Here is a 23,277-nt window from a genome sequence, read left to right as displayed (position 1 = left end):
CGGGGGAGCTCTCGACACCGGTAAAACCGGTTCAGAACCGAAAGTGAACGATTTTGCGCATCGAGCGTCGTCTTCTCCGCAGTACACGGTTGCTTGAACACCACGTGATTGCGCTCTACCAATGGAGTCGCGAGCGGCGTTTATCAAACAGACGCGCAACTCTGCTACCTTTGGTAGCATATGCAGTAACTCTACGCTGGTGTGACGTAGAACGCCATCGAACGGCGAGGGTGGAAGCTGTGTGACAACTCTCTTATGCTTCCTATGGCGTCAAGGCTGCCAGAACCGAGGCCCTCGCTAAGCAATTAAGCAAACAAGGGAAGGGGATTGAGGGGCTCGTTCAAGGGCGTCCGCAGAATTTTTTGCAGGGGGGGGCACCATTGGCTGTTGGCGCCGGAGGGGGGGGGGGGTTATGTTCGTAGCAAAAAGGCACTATTTGCGGAGTAAATTTATTTATTTATAAATAAATAAAATAAATAAGTAAAATACACACATGAAAGAAAAATTACAAACAGCAAATTAAAGCGTGGCTAGGAGAGATACATTGGAGTTTATCAACGAAGAAACAATTAAAATTAATAAAAATGCAAAAAGATACTATCACTTCGTGGAGAAGAGTGCTCAGTCTTGCTGCATACGGGTTCTCGACACACCCGGATTGATGACCAGCACACAGCACAATATGTTCACAAACACGCAACGACAGTCAGTCAGTAAACAGCATCTGTAGACGCCTCGGATTTTTCTGGGCGAATTGCGTGATGACACGGGTGATAAATTCATTCCTGTGCTTCATTACACGCTCTCGGTGCACACTCATCATACAAAGGCCGTCCAGTCTGTCGTTTGTCATCGTTGAGCGTAGCCACGTTTTCACTCTCCTCATTGTACTGAAGGAGCGTTCGACCGTACAGGTAGTAACTGGCAAAGCCAGAGCCACCTCAATGGCTTTTGCAACACCAGGGAAGAATGTCTTGGCCTGATGTAGAAGCTCGCAGTAAGTTATTTCTGATGGGTCCCCAGTTTTGTTGCACCACATCTCGTACCAAGAGATGGCCTCTTCCTTGAAGTTGTCGATGCCGTAAAAGCACTGGAGTTCTTCGGCGAGAACAGCGAACTCAACACGGCTCAAGTGCTTCATTTTTGATGGATGCAGCTGGAGAAGTTTGAAGCTCCTCTCATTGCTTTCAGAAAAGCGCCGAGCTAAAGAAGCAGTGAGGGAGTCCAAGTACGGCACATATATTGCCACACGGTAGTATTCCTCCGGCGACTGAATCACGTAGTTGTCTCGGTGGGCCTGACGAGAGACTTGTCTTGGCACAGATATCACCACATTTAAGTGATTGGCTGCCTCCCTTGCTGCATTCATGATGTTAGAGAACTCCTCTACAGCGTTCGTCCGGTGGCCGCGAAAAATACGTTGCAGCTCAGTGATGTGGTCATGCACAGAATGGAAGTCCATGGATACACCTTGCAGAATGTTCGTAACTGGTTCGAGCCGAGCGCTGTACTTCGCTACAATATGCAAGCAGACGATGAAAGATGAGCTTGTTGTTGCGCAGTAGAGGATGTGAGCTCGTTGTCTAGTTGCAGCGTTCGAGCATGATTCCATGGACGCGAGCTCCTCGAGTGCTTCGACTATGGCCACGTAATGCTGAGAGAAGATCCTAATAGACTTATATTTTGCAGACCATCTTGTCTCACACAGCATCGGAATGTTCGGCACCAATTTTCTCCGGAGTACGCTCTCGCGGAAGAAGTTTATGGTTTGTTTGATTATGCCAATTGTGTTTCGAATTTCAGAGACGTCGTTCAGATCGTTGATGACGAGATTTAGTTTGTGACTTGCACAGTGGAAAAATAGTGCCTTCGGGAACTGTTTTTGTATAATTTTGTTCACTCCAGCTTCTTTTCCAGCCATTGTAGAGCATCCATCGTACCCCTGTCCAACGAGGTTCGAAAGAATCAGCCCGACATTCGTCAAAAACTTCAAGATTGCCGCGGCGATGCAAGCAGAGTTTAATTGCTCCAGCTCTACAAATCCCAAAAACTGCTCTCGAACGCACACTTCGGCTCCCGCCTTGTCAATAAAGCGAACGCCTATAGACATCTGCTCTTTTCCTGAAATATCTGCAGTTTCGTCAGCAAGAACGGAAAAAGCAAACGCTTTGTTAGCTTCGGTAACTATCTGCTCTTTCAGGATGTCGCCACAGATTGTGATGATCTCGTTCTGGACGCGGACAGAAGTGTGCTTGGCATTGCCAGCAGAAGAAGCGAAGTGCTCCTGAAGTAGAGTATCTCCAGCTTCTACACGAAAGTCAAGCAGATCATTGAAGACTCCACTATCGGACTGCTTGCCGCGAATTGGCAAGTCATGCGTCGCGCAAAAGACAATGGTGGAAACTATTGGAAATAGTTTCTCACGGTTCCTTTCAACTTGCGCGTGCAGTGCTCTGTTCAGCTGCTCTACAACGGGTAGCTGCTTGCCTTTCATCACATCCATAAAGTTCTGTGAGGCCGTCATTGCCTCCTGGTGCCATTGGGATTTTACGTGATCCCTGCACGCCTCGTGCATTTTTCTGTAGTTACTGAAAGCGCGCACGATAAAACTTCCTTGAGTACCCCGGTGAACACGTGGAGGAAAAATGACGCAAAAACGACAAATAGCGCCTTTCGCTGTCGCTGAGTACGCAAGCCAGGGGGCGTAATCTCCCAGCCATTGATGTCGAAAAGGCCTCTTTCCAGGTGTTACATCCTTCTTAAAATCGTATGTAACATTTGGCGACCATGGCTTAGTAAGAAGACGTAACTTCAAAAAGTCCGGTATGCCAGTGAGCTTAGCTTTGCCTAGAAACTCTCCTAAGTCATATTCTTGAGGCAAGTTATTTGTTTTCTTGATGTTGTCTCCGGACTTCGATCCCAAGCAAGGAGAAAGGGAATCGTCTCGGCTTACTGCGTGACCGGAGCTCGCTGGTGAAGTTCCTTCCATGGAGACGACGACGTCGGCTACTGTCCGGTGATGAAAGGTTGCATCGCTCTGGTCAAATCCGGACTTAAATCCCAAGAAAGGAGAAATGGAATCATCTCGGCCTGCTGCATTACCTGAACTCACTGTTGACAGAGTCCCTTCCATGGAGTCGACGACATCAGCTACTGTCCGGTGATAAAAGCTTGCATCACTCTGTTCAAATGCTACACCGTTGTCACATATCACACCAGAATCTGCAGGGGCGCATTTGGATAACGCTTCGTCAGACAACCGCTGACGCTTGAAGAAGCGCCGAATGTCCATCATTCGGAACCGCGCGAGACAAAGCTGGCTATGGAGTTCTTCGGGGTTGGTAGTGTTAAAAATATATACACATTGATTGAAAAAACGGTTGAATGTGTACGTTGAAAACAAAAAATGACTATATATACAACGAAAACTTATTTACAAGATAAATCCACGCTCGCAGCTTCATACACCTCGCTCCATCTTGCTCGCGCAACCGCACAGTCGAGTATTTGCACACACACTACTCGCCGCTCGTCGTTTTCTCGTCCGCTGTCTTGATTGTTCTCAGCTTCGTTGACAACCGGCCACTAAAAATACCGAAGCACAAACACAGAGGCGCGCACACATGCAAGGGCCTACTTGCCGCAGTATCCCCGAATACGCAGTTTGGGGGTGAAAGGAACGCCTCGTGACTTCCGAGGGGAAGGGACACTCGCCACTCCGGTCGGAAAATTTGTTTTGTGTGTTTTTATGGGGTTCAGAGCCCCAAAACGACTCAGGCTATGAGGGACGGAGTAGTACAGAGTTCCGGATAATGTCGACCACCTGGGTCTCTTTACCATGCACTGACATCGCACAGTACATGGGCGCTGTTGGGATTTGAGGCCCAGCCAGAGGTGACAGGCGAGCCAGGCGAGCCAGGCAGGCGCCATCGGGCTGCCTTGACCAAAGGCGCTGGTTTCCGGAGAAGATGCAAGGAACGCTGGTGTGGGGGCGCCTCTGGAGACTGCGTCGCCGTGAACAAAAGCAACTGCTAATCCCCTTTGCCGAAGATTCTGAAAGCGGCGCTTCTACCGAACTGCGCTCTCCCGTGGATCGGAGGAGACAGCGAGCGGCGGCGGCGCCAACTCATCGCCTGCTTGCCCTTGAGCAGCCCGACAAAGCGGGGGTGGACACGGCTGATTTGTCCCTCCCTCCTGAAGAATTCATCGGTGGCCAGAATGTGCACTGTCTGCCTCCGTGTGGCTATCTCTCTAGAGATCAAAGAAACAGGCACCCATCTCAAGACGCCTCGAAACACATGCTCGCCGGTGCCGCTGTATGTCTGCAACGACGCGTCCCCGGACGCGGCACTTCGCAGATGTGACCCAAAGCTGGAAGCGGGGCCGCTTTTACTCTTTTTGCTGAGCGCACCGCCGCCCCTGGTGTGCGGCCATCACTCACGGTTAGAGTGAGTGATTTTCCAGGGGGGTGCAGCCGCCCCCCCTTGCCCCCCCCTCCGGACGCCCATGGGCTCGTTATAAATATGAGAGAAGCCAACAGCCACAGAAACCAAGGGGCACTGGGGCACATGTTGTTTTCCTTGTAACTTCTTGTAATAAACACATTGTGTCACAGCTCACACCCTGTTTGCAATAACAGGGTGAGCTTTACATTGTCACAAGCCCCTTCGATGTCTAATAATGCCATCCACAGCGGTCGTTCTCGCAGCTATTTCGATGCACTGTGTAAAAATCAAGCTGTCCATCTGTCCTTGTCTTAATCCATTTTGCGGTTCTCCCAAAACTACAGTCACTAGTGCTTACGGATGGCAGCGCTATCTAGAAGTGAAAAATAAAAGCTGTTACTTGATAACGTTATGACGTTTTGAAACCAGCTTTTTTTTCTTCTTTTTCTTCTTGTACTTCCTGATTTACCTTTTAAGGATCTGTTTCATTAATTTTTTTTGCCAGAAGGTTGTTTGTTTACTAATAATTTATAACTTTGAAACTGAAACACAGTTTGCGCAATTGGTAGTGGCGCTGCAATCCGTAAACCTAAATTTTGGCCAACTTGAACCACCGCTTTTTTATGCATGAAGCCTATGGGTATCTTAACTGTAATATTCTTGGTGGCTCAGCGTAGAGCAGCAAACGGTTGCATGGGTTGCATCAATCAGTCGCCGCCGGCGCGTGCACCGCGGTAGTCGTGGCAGTGGAACGCGCTATCGTGGCTGCGCGTGCTCGCGTTCGATCTGCCACAAAGACGGCGACAGCAGTGGGTGCCATGCCGTGGTGAACTCTAAAGGTAAGGCGCGGCGGGTTTATTTCTCGCATAATAAGCAGACTGTAATGAATTGTTAGCTTGTTAATCGTCTCGATGCGCGCAGTCTTGCAATGCTTTCCGTGATGACGGTTACAGGGTGACACATATTCGCACACACCGTCGCGTTCGTTCTGCTGCCGCCTAGCTGCCGAACGTTTCGGGCCTCCCGATTTTTATGCTTACCCGATGCAGTCGGCACAGCATGCTTTGTCATGCCGCACCGGTCGCGCTACTGATGACAGCTGTGTTCATTCATTTGATACAGCTTTCAAGCGTTCACATGTAACTGACGTGGCTCAGTTCTGGCTACTTCGAGGATGTTCTTAACTGTTGCTGCTGTTGTAGTGAGGACCCGTGCAGCTCGATCGCATGCATTTTCAGAGCTGTTCGTCGTCTGCTCTTCTGTCAAACTGCGTCTTTGCGTGAGCGCTGGTTAGGTTAGCGACATAGATATTTTTAGTTCGATTGTACGAACTGGCGGACGTTCGATCTTGTTTAGAGGCATGGCAAATCTGGGGCTGATTTGCAGTTTTTAGGGTGTATTCCGTTATAAGTTACGGCCTTTTATTGTGGCTCACCCGAGTGTTTCAGATGAGTCTCACGGCCCATATCGCCCATATGATTACAGGCGGGGAATGCAGTTGCGGAAAAGCAGTACAGACCAGCCGGTGTCGCTGCGCATTTTTGCCTTTTTCATAAAAGCGAAGGATTTTTTTTTTTCGCATATTCGAAGTTGCTATGTGTCACTTGTCGCATGAAACGTTTACGAGTACTTGCCTTTGGGAAATAATACGAGTACTTGCCTTTGGGAAATAAATCCGCCGTTTTCGAAAGATGTAGCGCCCTCTGGGGAGAGGCGAAAATCCGTGTGCTAGTGGGTGAAATCGAACGCTCGTGGGAGAGGCAGGCGCGATCTGGTTCGACAAGGAACCACCTGTGCAAGCGTAAGTGGCAAGTGTGCAAGCACTTGCTTACACGTGTTTTAAAATAAGTGTTTTTCATATCTACATAATATATATACAAAATATCTCTTTCAAAATATGTCTGGATGTGAGTCCTTCTGTTTGGAAACAGCCAGCACACTTACTTATTCTAGTAGTACATCCTCAAAGGCCCCATTAAAGGGGTATTACATGAGACTAGAGTTCTGGGCACATGGTTGATTCGATGGATGATCTGAGTGATGATAAGTCTCGAATGAAGTACGACGGCATTGGGCAAGTCAGTCCAGTCCTTTGCAGTGCAGACAGAAAATGATGATAGATGAGCCCTTGTAGGGGCAAATACATTGGGCATGTTTATAATGCACCCTAACAATCGTGCACACAATGCGACAATAAATTTTCACAATGCCAGAATCTCGCCGCCCCCCTATCTCGTATATACAGGGTCAATCACACTTAGAGGGAACACGGCTCCACGTGGCTGTGCACACGAGGAGCCGTGCTCCCTCTAAGTGTGATTGACCCTGTACAATGACAGGTAAACGTTTTATAGTGTGGTAATCTGTCGATACAGGCAAACTTCAATCTTGCTGCAACAGCCCTTCAGGCGTTCTAATAACAAGTTTCATGTTGCTGCTTACACTGAGGTCTGCCCCATGTGATTTGTTGTTGCGTGTGCAGAATGCGTTCCCAGCTGAAGTTTCAGCTGTCGTGGCTGATCGCGGAGAATGAGCACAGTCATGACTGGCGGCTCGCTGCCTACCGAGCCTTCTTTGCAAAGCAGGCGCCTCTCCTGGACTACGATGCGCCGTTTGTGCTCAGCGAAGTGTACAGGAAACCCGTCAAGAACCTCTATAAAGAGGCCATATACCAGGTGGACTGCACGATTGAGTGGTCAGCCACTCTGTGGTTCAACCTGTCTTACAAGTACCAGCAGGTAGGGGCATGGTTCCGAGTTGGCCTGCACATATGGCTTATTTTCTTTTCATTCCTTTATTACTTGCTACTGGTGTTGTACAAGGTCTTGGACAGGAGGGGCAGAAAAATTAGTAGAAGGGGAGTAATTACTCGTTGGCATCCACACAAGCCCAGCCATACAGGTACAGAGGTCAATAAAGCTTTGTAGGGCGCTAGCTGGTCGTGCATACTGAGACTGGGGAGCGCTAGGTTCTATACAAGGGAACAACACACACAAAGGAACAACACGAGACACGAGCGCAATTTTTTTTACTTACAACTGAGTTTATTTTGGACATGGCATAAATTTATACACATCTTGTCATGGGACACACAAACATAAAAGCGTTAAAACCAGCCAAGATAGCCGAGAATCGAAAACCATGCAAGATACAAGCTATCCTCGCAAGTCATGAATTTTAGATCTGACCAGCTAAAAACAATCGCTCGTGTCTTGTGTTGTTCCTTTGTGTGTGTTGTTCCCTTGTCTTGAACCTAGCGCTCCCCAGTCTCAGTAGGTACAGAGGAAAGCTGTAAAGCTTCTGAAGAAACTGCTTAGTTAAAGAAAAGTTCATCCTGGACCTACGAAGTCTCTGTGGAAGTTGTATACATTTCCTTTGTAGCAGTACGGCTGCGCTTGGGCGAGTGCCAGTGATAATAGACACTTTGAGTTCGGCGTACGCAGTAAGCTAGCATACGCAGCGACTCTGCGGGCAACGAATGTGCATGCTTAGAACGTTGCTTATCTCGCAGTGGAGCTCTAAGCCCCTTTCTATATGTAGGCCAGTTTCTTGCCATCCCTCATGACTGTCATTGCATCAGGGTTACTTCCATTGCAACATGCCATGAAATGCTACCGTTGAACAGCTTTCTTGCACAAAAAGAGAGCGTGCTTGGGAGTGGATCTTCAAAAAAGAAAAAAAGATAATGGGTTGTTTGTGTGGGAGGAGTGTGCTCTTGTAAATCTCATTGTCAAGAAAAAAAATGGAACTGCATTAAGAGACTCTGTGCATGATTGCTTGCAGTTGGCCAACCATAATGAATGTTGTACATGCTGTGCTTTGGCTGCCACCCTAGGTTCTAGCGTGTGTATGATTAGTGTGGTTAATCTGTGGCAGTATGATTAGTAAAAAAATAAAGTGTTGAAGGAACTGTGGGAGAGGATTAAGGCATTAAGGCAGAGGATTAAGCAGCAGCATGGTCAGTGAACAATATTGGAACCTCTTACAGGGGGGGCTAGTTGTTTTTAGGCCTGTAGATGTTAAGAATTTTATACTCTTTGGTGATGGAGTTCAATTTAAGACCAAAAACTTCGGAAGGGAGCAAGTCAACTGCTAAGCTGCCATTCATGGAAGGAGAACACCCAGGAGTGCGAACTCCATCGGGGCCGTCCTGAGCAAACAGTCTGATCACGTCATGCAAAAAGGAAACACCAGTAGAACCGTACACATTAACAGTGACTAGCCACACTAAATACAAGGTAACCAATCTGCATTATTCACAGTGAAAATGCTCGCTGAATAAGTTTCAAAGTTTGTTTCCCATCTAACAATACAGATGGAGTAATCATAGAAATTGCTGCCCTTAAGCAGTTTGACGAGTCCGCGATCCTAATGATTGGCAGGGAGGCAGCATGAGAGTTTGTACAATTTTAAAAACAAGCACATCAAGGAAACATCAAAGAATGCGCAAAACAGCAATATGTATACATAAGGAAACTTAAAGCACGTTATTAAAAAACAAATTGTGAAGTTCTCGATGTGAACAGGAACACAAATCGAAATTAATGTGGATATACCTATTTAGAAGAGATGGAAGAGTGTATTGAGAGCATTCTTTAACAAGGTTTAGTCGGGGTGTCAGCACTGTCCATTCTTCGCCATGTTTGTTGGATACACCGATTCTTTTTTCTTTAGTTCTGCTAAATTGTTAAGATTTGTTATATTATTCTTGATTTCTGTTTTGAAAGTGACACTAAGGCGATACAATGATTATGTGCTTTAATGACTCTGGAACGACGAAAGAAAGTTGCACCTGGATGTCAGGACGGTGAATTAAATATATGTATTTCGGAGATATTTTTGCATTAAGGGGGGGAAGAGTGTCTTTGCAATAAATTTTTATTAAGGAAGTCACAACTATGAAATCTTAAGGGAACATGCATTTTTGCATGCTGATTACAAATATGTAATTTAATTTTATCTACAACAAGTCCTTGTGCACTTATGCAATATGTTAGGTAACTTTTGCTGATAGTTTGAAAGAAATTCTGCTGCAGGGAACTTGTTAGATTGCATGCCATTGGTTTCTCTTAACGTCAAACTGTGCAATAAGGGTAAAACTATCATCCTGACTGTTATAGAAAGTGAGTTATAGGATTTTGAAATCATCAGTTTCTTCCTGTTTGTGAAGTGGCAAATTCAGATCCTTGCAACTTGACTTCTGCGATATGCTGGATAATTTTGCCCTTATTGTATAGTCTGATGTCAAGACAAGCCAATGGTATGCGTCCTAGCAAGTTTCCTGCAGCAAACTTTATTGAAAGCACTTGGCAAAAAGTTAAATAACATATTTTATAAGTGCGCAAGGACTTCTTTTACATAAAATTAAATTACATATTTGGAATCAGCATGCAAAAGTACATGATTCTTCGAGATGCCATTATTGTGGCTTCATTAACAAAAATGATTTTTTTTCTAAGACCAGCTTCCCCCTTTAAATGAATGTGTTCAAGGTTAGCGAATGTTGTAGTACCCCCCACTAACTGGCAGTAGCTTAAATGCGAGTTAAATACTGAATACTGGTCAAATATTTAGGGGTATCCCCCAAGGTGGAGTAGATTTGTGATAAGGGAGTAATTACTGATTGACATCCACCTGAGCGCAGCCATACGGCTACAAAGGAAAGCTTTGCAGCTTTCTCAGAAACTCCGCAGTTAAAGAAAAATTCGTCCTAGTCCGGGGTTCGAACCCGGGACCACAGCTTCACCGGAGCAGTCGCTGTACCAATTGAGCTAACCGGGACGGCAAGCTTATGGTAGGGCGAGAGCGAATTGATCAATAACTTGAAGTGGGAACTGTGTTGGCGAAAATTTTTGACCAACACAGTTGCCTCTGTCGAGGAGGCCAGCGTAATATTATCCGCTTATACTACAGCACTGAGATAGGTAGTCCACCGACAGCACACCATCTTTTTCCCAGAAAATTGACGCCATGACTTTTTTGGCCGATTTCTGTGCGCAGAATTTCTTCGGCCGCGGGGACCCACTGAGGCGCCATTCCTTTGACTGTTCCTTGGTTTCGGAATGACAAATGTGGGGCCATGCTTCATCCTCAGTCACTAATCTATCCAAAAAGTGTTTTGTAGAATCAAAATTGGTCAAAACAGCCTGAATGCCTCAACTCGAGCCTCCTTCTGTTCACTGTTGAAGCATTTCGGCACCAACTTTGCTGATAGCTTGCGCATGTCTAGGATATTGGTAATAATAAAACCAATGCGTTCCTGGGAGATGTCCAGTATCTGGGCTATCTTGTTGGCGGATATTCGCCGATCCTCAAGAATCAGCTTATGGACAGAACCGCTTGTTGTCGGGTCTGTTGAGGTTGTGGGGCGCCCACTACAAGGCTCATCTTCAACAGTGAAATGACCAGCCTTGAAACGAGGAACCCAAGATTTGACAGTGGTGTAGGAAGGACGCTTCTGCCGTAGTGTTTGTGACATCTCACTGTGAATGTCTTTTGCAGACTTTCCCTGCAGAAACAAAAAGTTCATCACGACCCGTAACTCCACAGGTGTGAAACTTGCTTGTGCCTCTGCCATCTCACGTTCAACCTGAAATTCAAGATAGTTATAAAAATCAGAAACATCTGATTCTTACAGAGTTACATAAACAGATATCATGCATTTTTGTGGTGCCAAACTAATTTTTCAATTCGACGTCAAAGGGGGCAAAGCCAGGAACTTCTCAGCATCCCCTCGTACAAGAGTGAGCGTCCAGAGCAGCGTTCAGCGCAGTGGCAGACGTGACTGCCAAGTGCAAGAGTGAATTTGCCCCCTCTTATATATTGCAGTGCTTGCTGACAGAGCTTTCACTCTGTATATCCTGGCTGAGCTGAGTTGATAAAAGCACGCTTTCTGAGGCAAGTAGAGTAAATGCCACTCATTCCCTGGTTGGTGTGTTGTTTTTACTTAAAAATACATATATATATTTTTCGCGCATCACGTACATGGGCTGCATCCCGAAAACTGGTCCTCTGATCTGGAAAGAAAGCGGGGTCCTTACATGCGTTTATCCAGTAAACTAGGCGCAGTCTACGGGAGACCACTTTTCTGTCAAAAATGAGTTGGGCAGACGGGGCTGTGCCTGAATAAAAATTTCGTGAACACTGACGTGCATGCCAGCGAATGAGAAAACCTGGAGACTTGGCAATGTATTGTGTGTGAGATATTGGTGTATGTTGGGTTTAGAAAAGAGCGATGGTACAAAAAGCAAATGAAAGAGAGAAAAATGTCAAATATGTGATGTGATAAAGGTGGGGTTGGTCATTGGCGACTGAGAAGAACCGCTCTAGAAATCTGTTGAAAAATGGAGCATAGATCTTGGAAGGAGTCATGTTGGACTAATCTCTCCTTACATTTCGCAGTTAACACATTTCTGTTTATTTGTTACTTAGTTCTGTTTGCTCTCCCCCCCCCCCCAACTTGACAGACAGCATGTATAAGAGACCTAAATGGTGTCTGATAACACCGGTTACAGCATAGTTCACTGTTTGCATAGATCCTTTAGCTGCAATATCGCTTTGTAGACAGCAGTTTATGGTTCACTGTCCAGTAGTGGACAACACAAAGTGTACAGGGGAGGGGGAGCGTCAGGGTGCTTAGCCAACGTTTCGGCATGAGGACTTGTCGTTGTCCCCCCTCCCCTCCCTTTTTCACTTCTTCGTATTTTCAGAAAACCCATCTTCCTGCCTTCTCCCTACCGAATCTAGTGATAGATCCTTCTTTGCACTGTGTGGTCCACAAGTCAAGGGTGGTGGGGATCGCAGCACAACTCTCGGCTACACTTGGCTGTGCAGAAGCGGTGCGAGTCCATCCAGAAGATCCTGCCGTTCTCCTGCGCCTATGCCTTCAAGGCCACCCTGCACATCACCTTCGATGTCCTCGACCAGATGGGGCTCATGTCCGAGATGGCGTTCGACACGCTCATGCGGGAGCTCGAACAGCAGTCGAAGAAGGAGCAGTCCATGGTGGATCGGGCACTCAGCCACATCGTGTCCAGCATCGACGCGGGAAATGTCGTGCTGTTCAAGCAGGCGTTCGAGGCTTGCTGCGCCCTCTTTCGGGACGTGAAGCCCCCGCAGCTTGCTCGCGGCACCTGTCTTGTTCGGAGCGTGTTCATCACGCCAGGGCGAATCATTCTGCGTCGTGCACAGGTGTGGCGCTTGACTGTGTCATTTTTTTAATGCTAGTTCTTACGGTTCCTGTCGAGGAATTACAGGGATTAGTCGGCGGGCTCTCTATCAATGCATATGTTAGTCTGCAGAAAGACAAGGTCTGAAAAATGTCTTTTCCCTAAAACTGAATCGTAGCAACCTGCTATAGTAAACTCGGTTATAGTAAAACCTCGGATATATACTAAAGTGAAGCTGTGGTCCCATTTTGCCTTCCATAGATGGCTGTGCATTTTTTTTTGCTTATAGTAATTTTTTCGAAGAAATGGCTTTAGTAAAGAGCGTCCGGCTGAATTGTAGCACCCTGCTATAGTGAATTCGGTTACAGTGAAAACTCGGATACAGTTAAGTGAAGCTGCGGTCCCATTTTGCCTTCCATAGCTATACGGCTGTACATTTTTTTTATTATAGTGATTTTTTCGAAGAAACGGCCATAGTAAAGATCGTCTGGTCGTGGCGATGTACTCCCCGTGCAATGATGACATTACGGCATGCGCGAAGTGTAGGATCGCGAGGCAAATAAATACCGAAGGCGCTCTTTGAGGTGGCTTCACCATCAAGCTAAAATGTTGCGAGAAGAAGCCAACTTTTTGAAGACCTTCAGGCCGTGAGGCAAAGCGTGCAGCGCGCGCAGGAAAAGTAAAGCTGGGTATGAACGTAGAAAGAAGGCGGCGCGGGCAGCAACAAAGAAGAAAATGATGCATTGAAAACAATACTTGTTCACTTGAACACGCAGGTAATGAATGAGAAAAATCTTAACTCTCGGAGATGGAGCAACTTTAGATGGCATTCCAGTTTTACGGTATGGGGAGAAAACTAATTACCGAAGCTATTAGTTTTATGTGAATATTTAAGTACTTCTGAAAGATTGTTCTCTTGTTCTTTATTTGTGCTAAAGCCAGCACTTGGCTTAATTTCTGCCAAGTTTCAAGCTGTACAGCATTTTTTACTTCTACTTTCTTTTCTTCTACTATTGTTTAATTTTCGATGTTTGCTGTTTAAAGTACATCTTTTGCTTATGCAAGTGGTGGTTTTATTGTGTACTGCGTACATAGCTTACTGTCTCCTTAAAGGTGTTACCTTTTTGTTTTGTGTTCCATAGAGATGGTATCTCTTACAACATCAAAACCAATGCTGAAAACTGGGTGCCTGGGCCTATGCAAGCTGTTTTTATGCAGCCTTTTGCCCAGATAGCATTTCGAGGATTGTGCATGCTTCTAGAAGAAAGAATTGAATCGAATTCTCTTGCACGGCTTTGGGTACACCCTGATCCGGTGTTTTTCGGTGTGCAGCCCTTTCATTTTGTGGTCCTGTTTTTATTCTCCGCAGGCTCATCGGTAGCCTAGAGTAGCTTCAAGACTGCAGCACTGTTTTCTTGCGCGTCCGCCGCAGGTCCACTTTGAGAACAGAGTGCTGCGGCACTTCAACACCGAGTTCGCCATCCGCGTGTCATTCAGAGACGACAACCTGGACAAGCTGTCGTTCACGCTCAACTTGCACCCGTCGCGGGACGACATCCTGGAGGCGGTTGTTGCCCGCTTCATGCGCGAGGGAATGCGTGTTGGCCTGCGGGAGTTCAAGTTCCTGGCGCCCTCTACCAGCCAGCTTCGGGACCACGGGTATGCTACTGCCCATGGTCCTTCTTCCTAAGTGGTGTATATGCTCGTGCACAGTTACTGCTCCATTTCCTTTTCTCAAAAACCAAACCAAACAGTAACAAGGTAACCATGTAAAGTACGAGACACCAGGAGAACAACAACACAGGACAACGTTGGACTAACAACTGAAGTTCAATCGAGAAACGGCCAACCTAGGTCACCAGAAGACGCATGCATATCAGACACACTTAAAAACAAACAAATGCATATGAGGCGAATCACCAAGGAGTGGATACATGCTCCATAACTGGCAAACAACAAAAGACAGATATTTTGCCTATCAAACTTGCACGTGCACACTTCTACTTAGGAAATTAACTTCCTAGTGAGATGCAAAGACGGTGCACTGACGCATGTGTCACTACTGCCTTGCAACCTAATATGGTAGGCCTCAAGGATTTCACTTTCCTCCCTGTTTTTTTCTTTTTCTGATTACTGAAATGTTCTTAAAAGCCGGAACACAGTTTTTACAACTTATGCAATGACGTGGATGATTATTTTGATAGAAAAATTTTCCAGGAAATTGTTCTGTTCACGTGCCTGGTCATTAACACATCTGCCAGTTTGGCCCGTGTGCACCCTACCACATGACAGGGGTAACTTGTAAACGACACGAGTCGAACAAGCAACAAACTTGTTTGCGTGCTTCACAGTGCAGCTGTTGGACTTCCTCCCCTCATTGGCCTGCGCGATCTGTGAACATAAACTAGACATCTTACAAGGTGCAGAGAAGACTACCGTCTGCCATGCCGTTGGGCCACTTTTTTCAGGCTATGCGAGACACCGTGAAGATAGGGCACCGCCTCAACTTTCTTCCCCTCCACTCTAGCATTTCCGGACTGGTGTGGGTTATGGTTCTTAATTATCTGCAGCATTGACTCACCAACTGCAGTCAGCACGTCAGCCGAATAACCCGCGTCACTAAGGCGGCGGACTTGCTGGTGAAAGCTGTCATTCACTGCATGTGGGTAGCTCTTCTGCAAGGCATTCCCTAGGCAAAGGCTAGCCATGGCTCTTTTAATCAGTCTGGAGTGCATAAAACATAAGGCAATAGCACTTTCTCTGTTCAGGGTGAGTAGCTCCAACAAATGTGCCTTAAGTCCAAACAAAACCGCATTAAGCATTAAAGGGGCTGCGAAACACTGCTCGGGGGAATATCGGCTATACTTCAGGTGGATTCTTGATGTCACACAGATGCCGACTTAAAAAGAATTACAGGAATCGATGCACAGGAACGGGAGTTATTCAATGAAGAAATTTCAAAATACAAGCAAACAAAACGCTGCCCTCAACTCGATTTTGGCGGGGCTTCCCAGTCCTGTTTCGCTCTCCCAATGACGGCACCTGGCGCAACCAATCAAAACAGCCTGCCAGAGCACGTCGCGGAAGTTTGCACTCCACGGTTTCCTGCTCTCTGTAACTCGTTCTTGCTGAGGCTGGCAGCGTCGTTTCCACGCCAGAGGCCCTGGTGGTGTATTTTTATTTTACTTGCTTTGAAGAGCTTTTATCTAAGACTTTTATCCAAGACGAACAAGTTGTTTTTGTTGATCTAATTTAAAACGCAGACAGGTGACAAAATGTTTCTCTATTTATTCACACAATTTGCAGTATATTCACTGTTTTTCCCATCATCAAGCTCGCGCCAGGTGATGTCATATCCGCTGCTAAAACCCGCCACTGTGTGGGGACACCATCGGAGCCATGAATGTGTTTTTTGGAGGACATTAAAATATTATAAAACGGAATATACGTGGTATTACCGACGCTAATAGCACCATTGTAACTTACTGTATGCGATCAACAGGCAAAACAGTCAACTAAGATAGTGTTTCTGGGCCCCTTTAAGTCCAAACAAAACAAGTTGGGGCACTGGCGTTAACAATGTTGTAGAGCTTGGTTGACGAAAGGAAAGGCACAGAACTGGTTCCCTGGGTCAGTTCACACGTCAGTCTTGCTTTCATGTACATGGTGTTGGTGTCCACCTGCAAAAACCTGCTTTCGCTCAATATTCCCTGCTTAGCAATGCTAAACTGCCAGCAACTTTTGTATTGTTGTGGTTAAGTCACTGGGTCAGGCGATTGGGTCTTGTGGTTTCGGCTGCTTGAAGAGAGTGACGTGGTTAAGTCTGGGTCGGGTTACATTGGGGCTGAACCATGCAAAGTGTACAAGAAAAGCTAAGCTGATGACCGTGGCAGATCAACTGCTCCAAAGCTTGCTAGCCAGGATGAGGGCAGACACCGACACCTCAAATCTAAATTTCATGCTGGCAAGCTGAAGGACAAAATAAACAGTGGAAAGGGTGGTTTAATTGCCAATAAGCCTGTCACAAGTGCTACCGTATTTGCTTGATTCTAATGCGCACCTTTTTTCGGAAAAGAGATCGTCTAAAAATGACATGAATGTTAGAATCAAGTACAAAAATGAAACTACACCAGCAGCACCCTATTGTCATCAGCATCACAAAATGGCAACTTGGTATCTCTCTTTTGTTGATATTGACATATCACCTATCGCATTCGTGGATGCTGATAGGCCTCGTGAGTATCTGAAGTGTCCCATCAGCTCCGACCTGGACTTGAGCTGACATGGAAGCATCAGTTGCAAGGAGACTCCTTGTTGACACCTACGCAGGATTAAAAAAAAAGGTGATCTTGTGTGAAGAAGCAAGTGGCAGTCGGGTCACCTTATTGTGTGCTCAGTTTTAATGAATTATATGCGTGATTGGTGGCAGCATAAAGACTGGATTTTCGCCAGCAAGTCTACTTGAGAGGCCTTCGATGGGCCTTAGACATGAGGCACTGATTGATTGTACAGTTTAGGATTGTGTGGAGTGCACTGTAACATGTAACCTCGTTACGCTTCGAATGCAACAATGCAAGATACTGCCAACTCCAAAAAAAGCAAAATGCTGTGGCATCGTCTTGTTACAACGCCAAGCACTTCAACGACACTGTTAAAGGGGTGCCAGGATTTCAGCGTAGGAAGACATATTGAAGAGCCTAAACCATATCAAAGCATAACGAGCTTATTTCAGTAAACAAAAAAAACAACACTGCACATACACTGAGAACGTAAAGACCATATTTCACTGAGATACAGTCACATGGTGGCATACAGCAATAGTAACCATTGCTTCATTGCAGAGTGTTGCTTCAGCCTCTTTATGCGACTTTCAATGCCAAATTAAAATTATAAATCCTCATTTCATGGGTATTGGTATTCCTTATTCTGTTAAATGTGGTAACACTTTTCCATTCCACTTGAATCTAAACAGGTTTTGATCAGTGTTTGGTAAAATTCACTTGCAAGCCATCTAGCTTTCTAATGATTTCTGGTATGAGGAGATGGTGTTTTGTAAGCAGTGCCTGCATCGATATCCATGTCGCACGCAGGACGTGGATGTACGCGGTGGACGAGAAGCGCAACAGCGCGATGACCATCCGCGACTGGACGGGCCGCTTCGAGGGCATCCACAATGTGGCCAAGCGCATGGCGCGCATGGGTCAGTGCTTCTCTTCGATGGAGCAGGCCGTGCGGGTGATGCCCCACGAGGTCGTCGACGTCCGAGACCTCTTTGGTGGGGCCCACCCTGTCAGCGGCAAGCCGTATGTCCTCTCGGATGGTGTCGGCATGATGTCCGTCCCGCTTGCTGAAGAGGTGAGGGGGCATGCAGTCTGGTGCTGGCCAGAGCCAGGTGGCGATTGCAGTAGGCTCGTGTTCGTTCAAACTCGGTTGGCCGCACATTTGTGGTGTTGTTCGTTATGGGGAGGCTTCTCTCGGTGTTTGGTCGTTCGAAGCCGCGCTTTATGACTTCAGCTTTGAGTCTCCAGAGTACGAAGTCACGGTGTGGGTGGAACCACCCTCTGTCAGAGATTGTTACAACTTAGCCATTTTCTCGTATGTAGGGGTTGGACTTCTCGGTTTTTAATTTATGAAAATTTGGCGGACTTTTTTCTTTTTGTTTGCGCCGAATATCAATGATTTTCGAGGAATGAAATACTGACTTTTCGCGGTGATTTAGTGCAGCAATCTTGCATCGTCAAGTCAGTTGAAGCGTACCTCAGTGTTTTTGTAATCATGGACAATTTACTTACAGTAATGAGTGTGCAAATGCTAGTACTTTGAGCTGTTTTTGTACGTGGTCCGCCTGTTCATGCCAGCGATGGAACTGCCACCCAATAGTCGCAGTAGCCGCAACATACTTTTTCGTGACGCCCATGTGGGCTTTCATGTCAGTGTCCTGTAAGCAGTTGATTAGCCTACTTAACCGACTAACTGCCCTAAGCAGGTGATGACAGTGAACAAGCAGTGCTTAGCTTGCAGGCTGTGGTGTGTCCTGGTCTGCAGAGGCGTGTAAACTAGCGGAGCAGTACCTCAAATGGCACAACTACGCTACTTATCCAACAATGTACACCATTGTCGCATCATGCATTTCAGCTTTGACTGAGTGTAACTTGCATTCATCAGCCAGCTATCTATGTCTTGCATGCCAAGAATACTGACCTTTTTCGGTTAAAACCAAATTTCGAAAACTGAAATTAGCGTACTTTTGTCGGGCTTTTTTTCCCCCCCAGTTTAAACCGCAATGTCCAACCCCTACTCATATGGTACCAATGGCACCTTCTATTGGAGGCGGGTGTAACTTGAGTCGGTTGCCTTTACGATGCTGCTGATGTGGCTTAAAGTGCCGCGAGGCAAAATTGAAGTCTTTCATGGCTAAATAACTGATTTCTTCTGTCGTGTTAAACTGAACAAAAACTGAGGAACCCGCTACAAAGAGCTAAAGTCTAAAAAAAAAAGTAAATTCTGGACAGCAGAAGTGGGCGAAGGATTCGTTATGCGAGTGGGTTCATTACGAGAGCATATATGGTACTTTGCCTAAAGAAGTTTTGCAGAGACCAGAGCTTGAATTGAGCTAGTATAACAAAAGTGCGCTTGCAACCTCGTGAAGCAGCCAAAGTTTAAGGACTCTGAAACGAAACACTATAAGTATGAATGGGTAGAGTTTGGATTATCACGAGCTGACTGCGGTTATCAGCGGTGCCCTCGCCGACGGTAACTGTTCCGATGCCTGCTTGAATGGTGTAGTGCTGTGGCATCTGTCTGCCCGCCACGTGCCCTATAGTTGTACGCACGATGCTGATGTGATCACCTTGCATCGGTCTTTTTTGGCAAGTGACCGACGCAAGGATCGTTCACAGAGCACTGCCCGTCTCTACCCAGTTGTTTCACCAGCATGGGGCCTGTGTGTTGGTTGCACCGCTCCTCTGCCATCGCACTGCTTGTCGCCATTGCGCACTTGACCGATGCATGGGTTTGTCAGAGATGCCTTGCCATGGTGGTGGTGCCTGTGTGCCACTGGGTAGCATTTTGTGGGAAATTTCTGAGACAGCGTCAGCGTATCTGTTCTCCTCGGTGTAAATGTGAGCAGATGGTTATTGTGACTTGCGGGTGCTGTACTGGTATCTCAATGGGGATTGAAACTCTCTTGGACATCCTTCGGATATCTTAGACGTCCGAAGGACATTCGTGGGAGTTTCATTGTCCATTGGGTATGGGCGCTAAGGTCTTCACCATGCCTGCCTGCTGTGTAGAGGGGTGAGTCTTGTTGAAAGTCGGTGTCGCCATTACCTGTAGGGCATGGTGGAAGGGCGGTGTTTTCAAGGTTTTGTTGCTTGGCGGGTGTCTGATTGCTGGTGGACGCTACGCAGCGGTTCTTCTGGCTGCAATTCGTTAACCCTTACCAATGTGGCGAGGTGTCCTTGTAGCTGGCAGACACTGCTCATTTCAGACTCACGAGCGCCTCAAGACCTGAGCAAGAAGAGATGACAGACACGCCTGTACACAACCCTCAAAAGTACAACAATGATGCTGCATAGATATTGGTCATACAACTGCGGAGAGCTTTATGGGTATGTTGTAGGCTGCAATTGCAGATTTAAAAGCCGTATGAAATTTGATGTGTATGTATTACGTCTGGAAGGAAGTGTGAAAAAAAAAGTGGCAGACAATTATGCTTAGTTGGGTCGAATACGGATTAGGTGTGCTAGCAGTTTGGTTTCGGTTTGAGACTCTGTTTTCAAGATCAAGTAGGCTTGATGTGTTAATGGTTTGTTGCCCATATATATGCCGAATTAGTCATTCTCTGTTTCACATTCATATATCCCTGGGAGTCCTCACACAACTCCTGCCACAGTGGTGCAGCGATTAAGCAGTGCGCCACTGCCCCCTGGTGGCAGGTGCTGCCACTGGTGGGGCTTGTGAGACCCAGGTTGCTCTTCCCGAGCAACCTCTCGACACGAGTCATGAATTGAACTGCCACCTGCTATGGGGAGCACGGTGGTACCGAACAGACTCACAATGGCGAAATCAACATGGGGGGCTCTAGTCCTAGCGCACTAAAAAAAAGATCATGAAGGAAAGACAACAACCTAAGTCGTTTTCACAGCTGTATGTATGTGGGCAAAATACTACAACACAGTGAGCAAAAAATTCAAGACATAAGTCATAGAACGCAGATCTAATTGAGGCAGAAAAAGAGAAAAGGCAGAAAATACCTTGATTGTAACACACACCCAGTTTTCACGGTCAAAGAAAGGTAGATTGTCTTCAGTCGTAATACGCCCAGATTTTTATGCTTCTTGCACAAAGAACAAACGGTGCTTGACAAGCGCACAGTTTTGGCGCACGTGAAGAATCACGTGGGTGGAAGTGGGCGAAACGCGCAGAGGTGCCAATCAATGCCCTAAACAGTGCACCCCTGTGTTCGGTTGGCTGGCTGATGTACGGTCGACGGTCACCATTGCTGAGTGCTGGCACTGAGCTCAGGAAAACACAAATGAAACTAAGCGTTAGACTGGTCTCAGAGGCAGGGGCCGTCCATTTTTCATCCTGCCTTCCGTTGGACAAATATCAAAGGTGCGTGGGCAACTCTACAGCATGCAATTCAGTTCCGTGCCAGCCGTACCTGGACGCACCTCCTTTAGTGAAGCGGTTCGAAGGAACTGATGTGAGATACATGGCGTCTGAATTAGTGAGCGTCTGATGCCATTGACTTCCATGGGCACTGGACGGGACTGTGCAAGCTTTTCGGATAATCTGTATTTCCTAATTGGCGGGGGTCGAGTTAACGAGCCTTTACTGTATCAGTGCACCAGCAACACCAAACCACAATTTTTGTGATGTCAATTACAATAGCTTCGTTGCCTTCATTTCTATTGCTTTGTTTGTCTTTTTCCTCACCCTGCTTGGACCTGTGCAAGGTTTGCAGTATTGAATAAAGAAAGAAAGAAAAAAATGGGGGGGGGGTTGTTTCTTGCATAGTTTCATTTTCGTACTCAATTCTAATTCTACCCTGCATGTCATTGTTATAAGAGTTTTTCGCGGAAAAAAATTCGCGTTAGAGCCGAGTAAATATGGCATACAGTATAATTTTACGTGTGTTAGTTGAGCAGTGAACCATTAGATTCTCAAGCAGTGCGCCCTAGATTCGAAATGTTTTTTTTTGTGAAAGTTGCGCTCCATAAACTTGTCACAGTGAGTGTACATTAAGAACTTCGATCAATTTCGGGTGACTTGATTCCTTGGCAAAAACGAACTAGTATAAAGGCAGAATTGTTGTTTCATCTTTCCTTTTCCAGTTCTGCATTAGCACAGTTTTCTGACATTTTAGTCTGTGAAAGCAGTGTGCCGAGTGATCTCAGCTCAGACAACCAGAGGGAGAGCTTTCATCAAGTCCAGCTTCAAAGGGCAAAAATTTTGAGGGGGCACTATGGTGATCTAAAGTGCGATGAGGCTAAATTCCCGCAACACTGTCCAGCGCCCTTACACTAGACAAGGAGAACTGGATATGCGTTGGCAGGGAGTTGGCATAGCATAGTGATTAGCACGCTTGGTTGTGTGGCGCCATCTGGTGTAAACACCACAAATCACAAACGTTTCATGTAACGGACGGACGGACAGAGTCATCGCCGAGTTGTGTGGCTGCGACGACGTCCATGGGAATCATCTCATCCGCTACTTTGCCACTGGCAACTGGTATTGCGAGTCTCTGACCCGAATATGTCGTGCAGGTGTACAAGATCCTGAAGCTGAAGGACCACCCTTCAGCAATCCAGATCCGGTATGCAGGCGCCAAGGGCATGCTCTGTGTTAATCCCACGCTGTCGGATTCCAAACTGCTGTGCCTGCGTCCAAGCATGCGCAAGTTCCCATGCACCAGCTCAGAGTACCTTGAGGTGATCAAGATCTCGGCACCGCGTGAGTATCGGCTTCTTTGACTGTCTTTTTGCGAGCACGCTTTCATTTCATTTCATTTTTATTTCCTTAAAGGCCCCTTCTTGGGGGCATTATACATAAGGGGTGAGCTGCAGTGAGTTTTACTGTGCATATCAAAAGGCATCTGTCTATGTGCATCTCTAGTAGAGATAAGAAATGACGGTGTAATAATTCATTGACATCCACCGAAGCCAGGCACATAGCCCCAAGGCAATTTTATTGTTGGAAAAGGGGAGAGTACTTGGCATATCAAACTCTAAACCTTCACAAGCCTGATGCATTTATTTATTTATTTATTTATTTATTTATTAGTTACCTGCATCGCGCTGCAGGATATTACAGCAAGGGGGGTACTGACTTCATTTTAGGCATCAAACAATTATTGCAGTGCTTGGATGTTGAGATAACTTGTGCTAATGTCACGAATTGGGGTGACGCGTCCCCGACTGCTGGAGGGGAATGCTTTCTCCTGCAGGTTCGAAGAAAAGAACAGAGAAATCAAACAAAACAAAATGAAGCCATGTTTATATTTTAAAGGAAAGGAGCCAATAAAAGAAACGAAAACACCAAGGAAAACACACACTAGAAACGCGTACAACACTAGAGACAAAAAGGAGAGAGTTCACCGGATACAAAGCGTCCCAGGTGGAGCGGGAAAGCCTTGCAGGCAGCACGGACGCGGATTGGCG

General features: G+C 46.4%; 2 protein-coding genes across 16 annotated transcripts in view; both read left to right on the top strand.

Annotated features, from left to right (window-relative positions):
• Nucleotides 1-23,277, top strand: part of LOC149357903 (uncharacterized) — a 286,652-nt gene that overhangs the window by 35,620 nt on the left and 227,755 nt on the right. The window lies entirely within an intron of this gene.
• Nucleotides 5,125-23,277, top strand: part of LOC149357909 (uncharacterized) — a 30,749-nt gene continuing 12,596 nt past the window's right edge. For 2 of the 7 annotated variants that reach the window (XM_089584970.1, XM_089584965.1), the window contains exons 1-7: nt 5,125-5,284; nt 6,928-7,183; nt 10,947-10,994; nt 12,249-12,635; nt 14,046-14,272; nt 17,704-17,968; nt 22,384-22,570. In XM_089584970.1, coding sequence (XP_089441096.1) covers nt 6,929-7,183; nt 10,947-10,994; nt 12,249-12,635; nt 14,046-14,272; nt 17,704-17,968; nt 22,384-22,570 — 1,369 coding nt within the window. In that variant the 5' untranslated portion in view covers nt 5,125-5,284; nt 6,928. The remainder of the gene's footprint in view (nt 5,285-6,927; nt 7,184-10,946; nt 10,995-12,248; nt 12,636-14,045; nt 14,273-17,703; nt 17,969-22,383; nt 22,571-23,277) is intronic. The other 5 variants (XM_089584967.1, XM_089584966.1, XM_089584968.1 and 2 more) reach the window with 5 other exon arrangements.

Source organism: Amblyomma mixtum, chromosome 3, assembly GCF_055824585.1.
Source record: "Amblyomma mixtum isolate Tamu chromosome 3, ASM5582458v1, whole genome shotgun sequence".
Classification (NCBI taxonomy): domain Eukaryota; kingdom Metazoa; phylum Arthropoda; class Arachnida; order Ixodida; family Ixodidae; genus Amblyomma; species Amblyomma mixtum.
The sequence above is the reverse complement of the archived record's forward strand: the minus strand, read 5'-3'. Positions and strand labels throughout refer to the sequence as shown.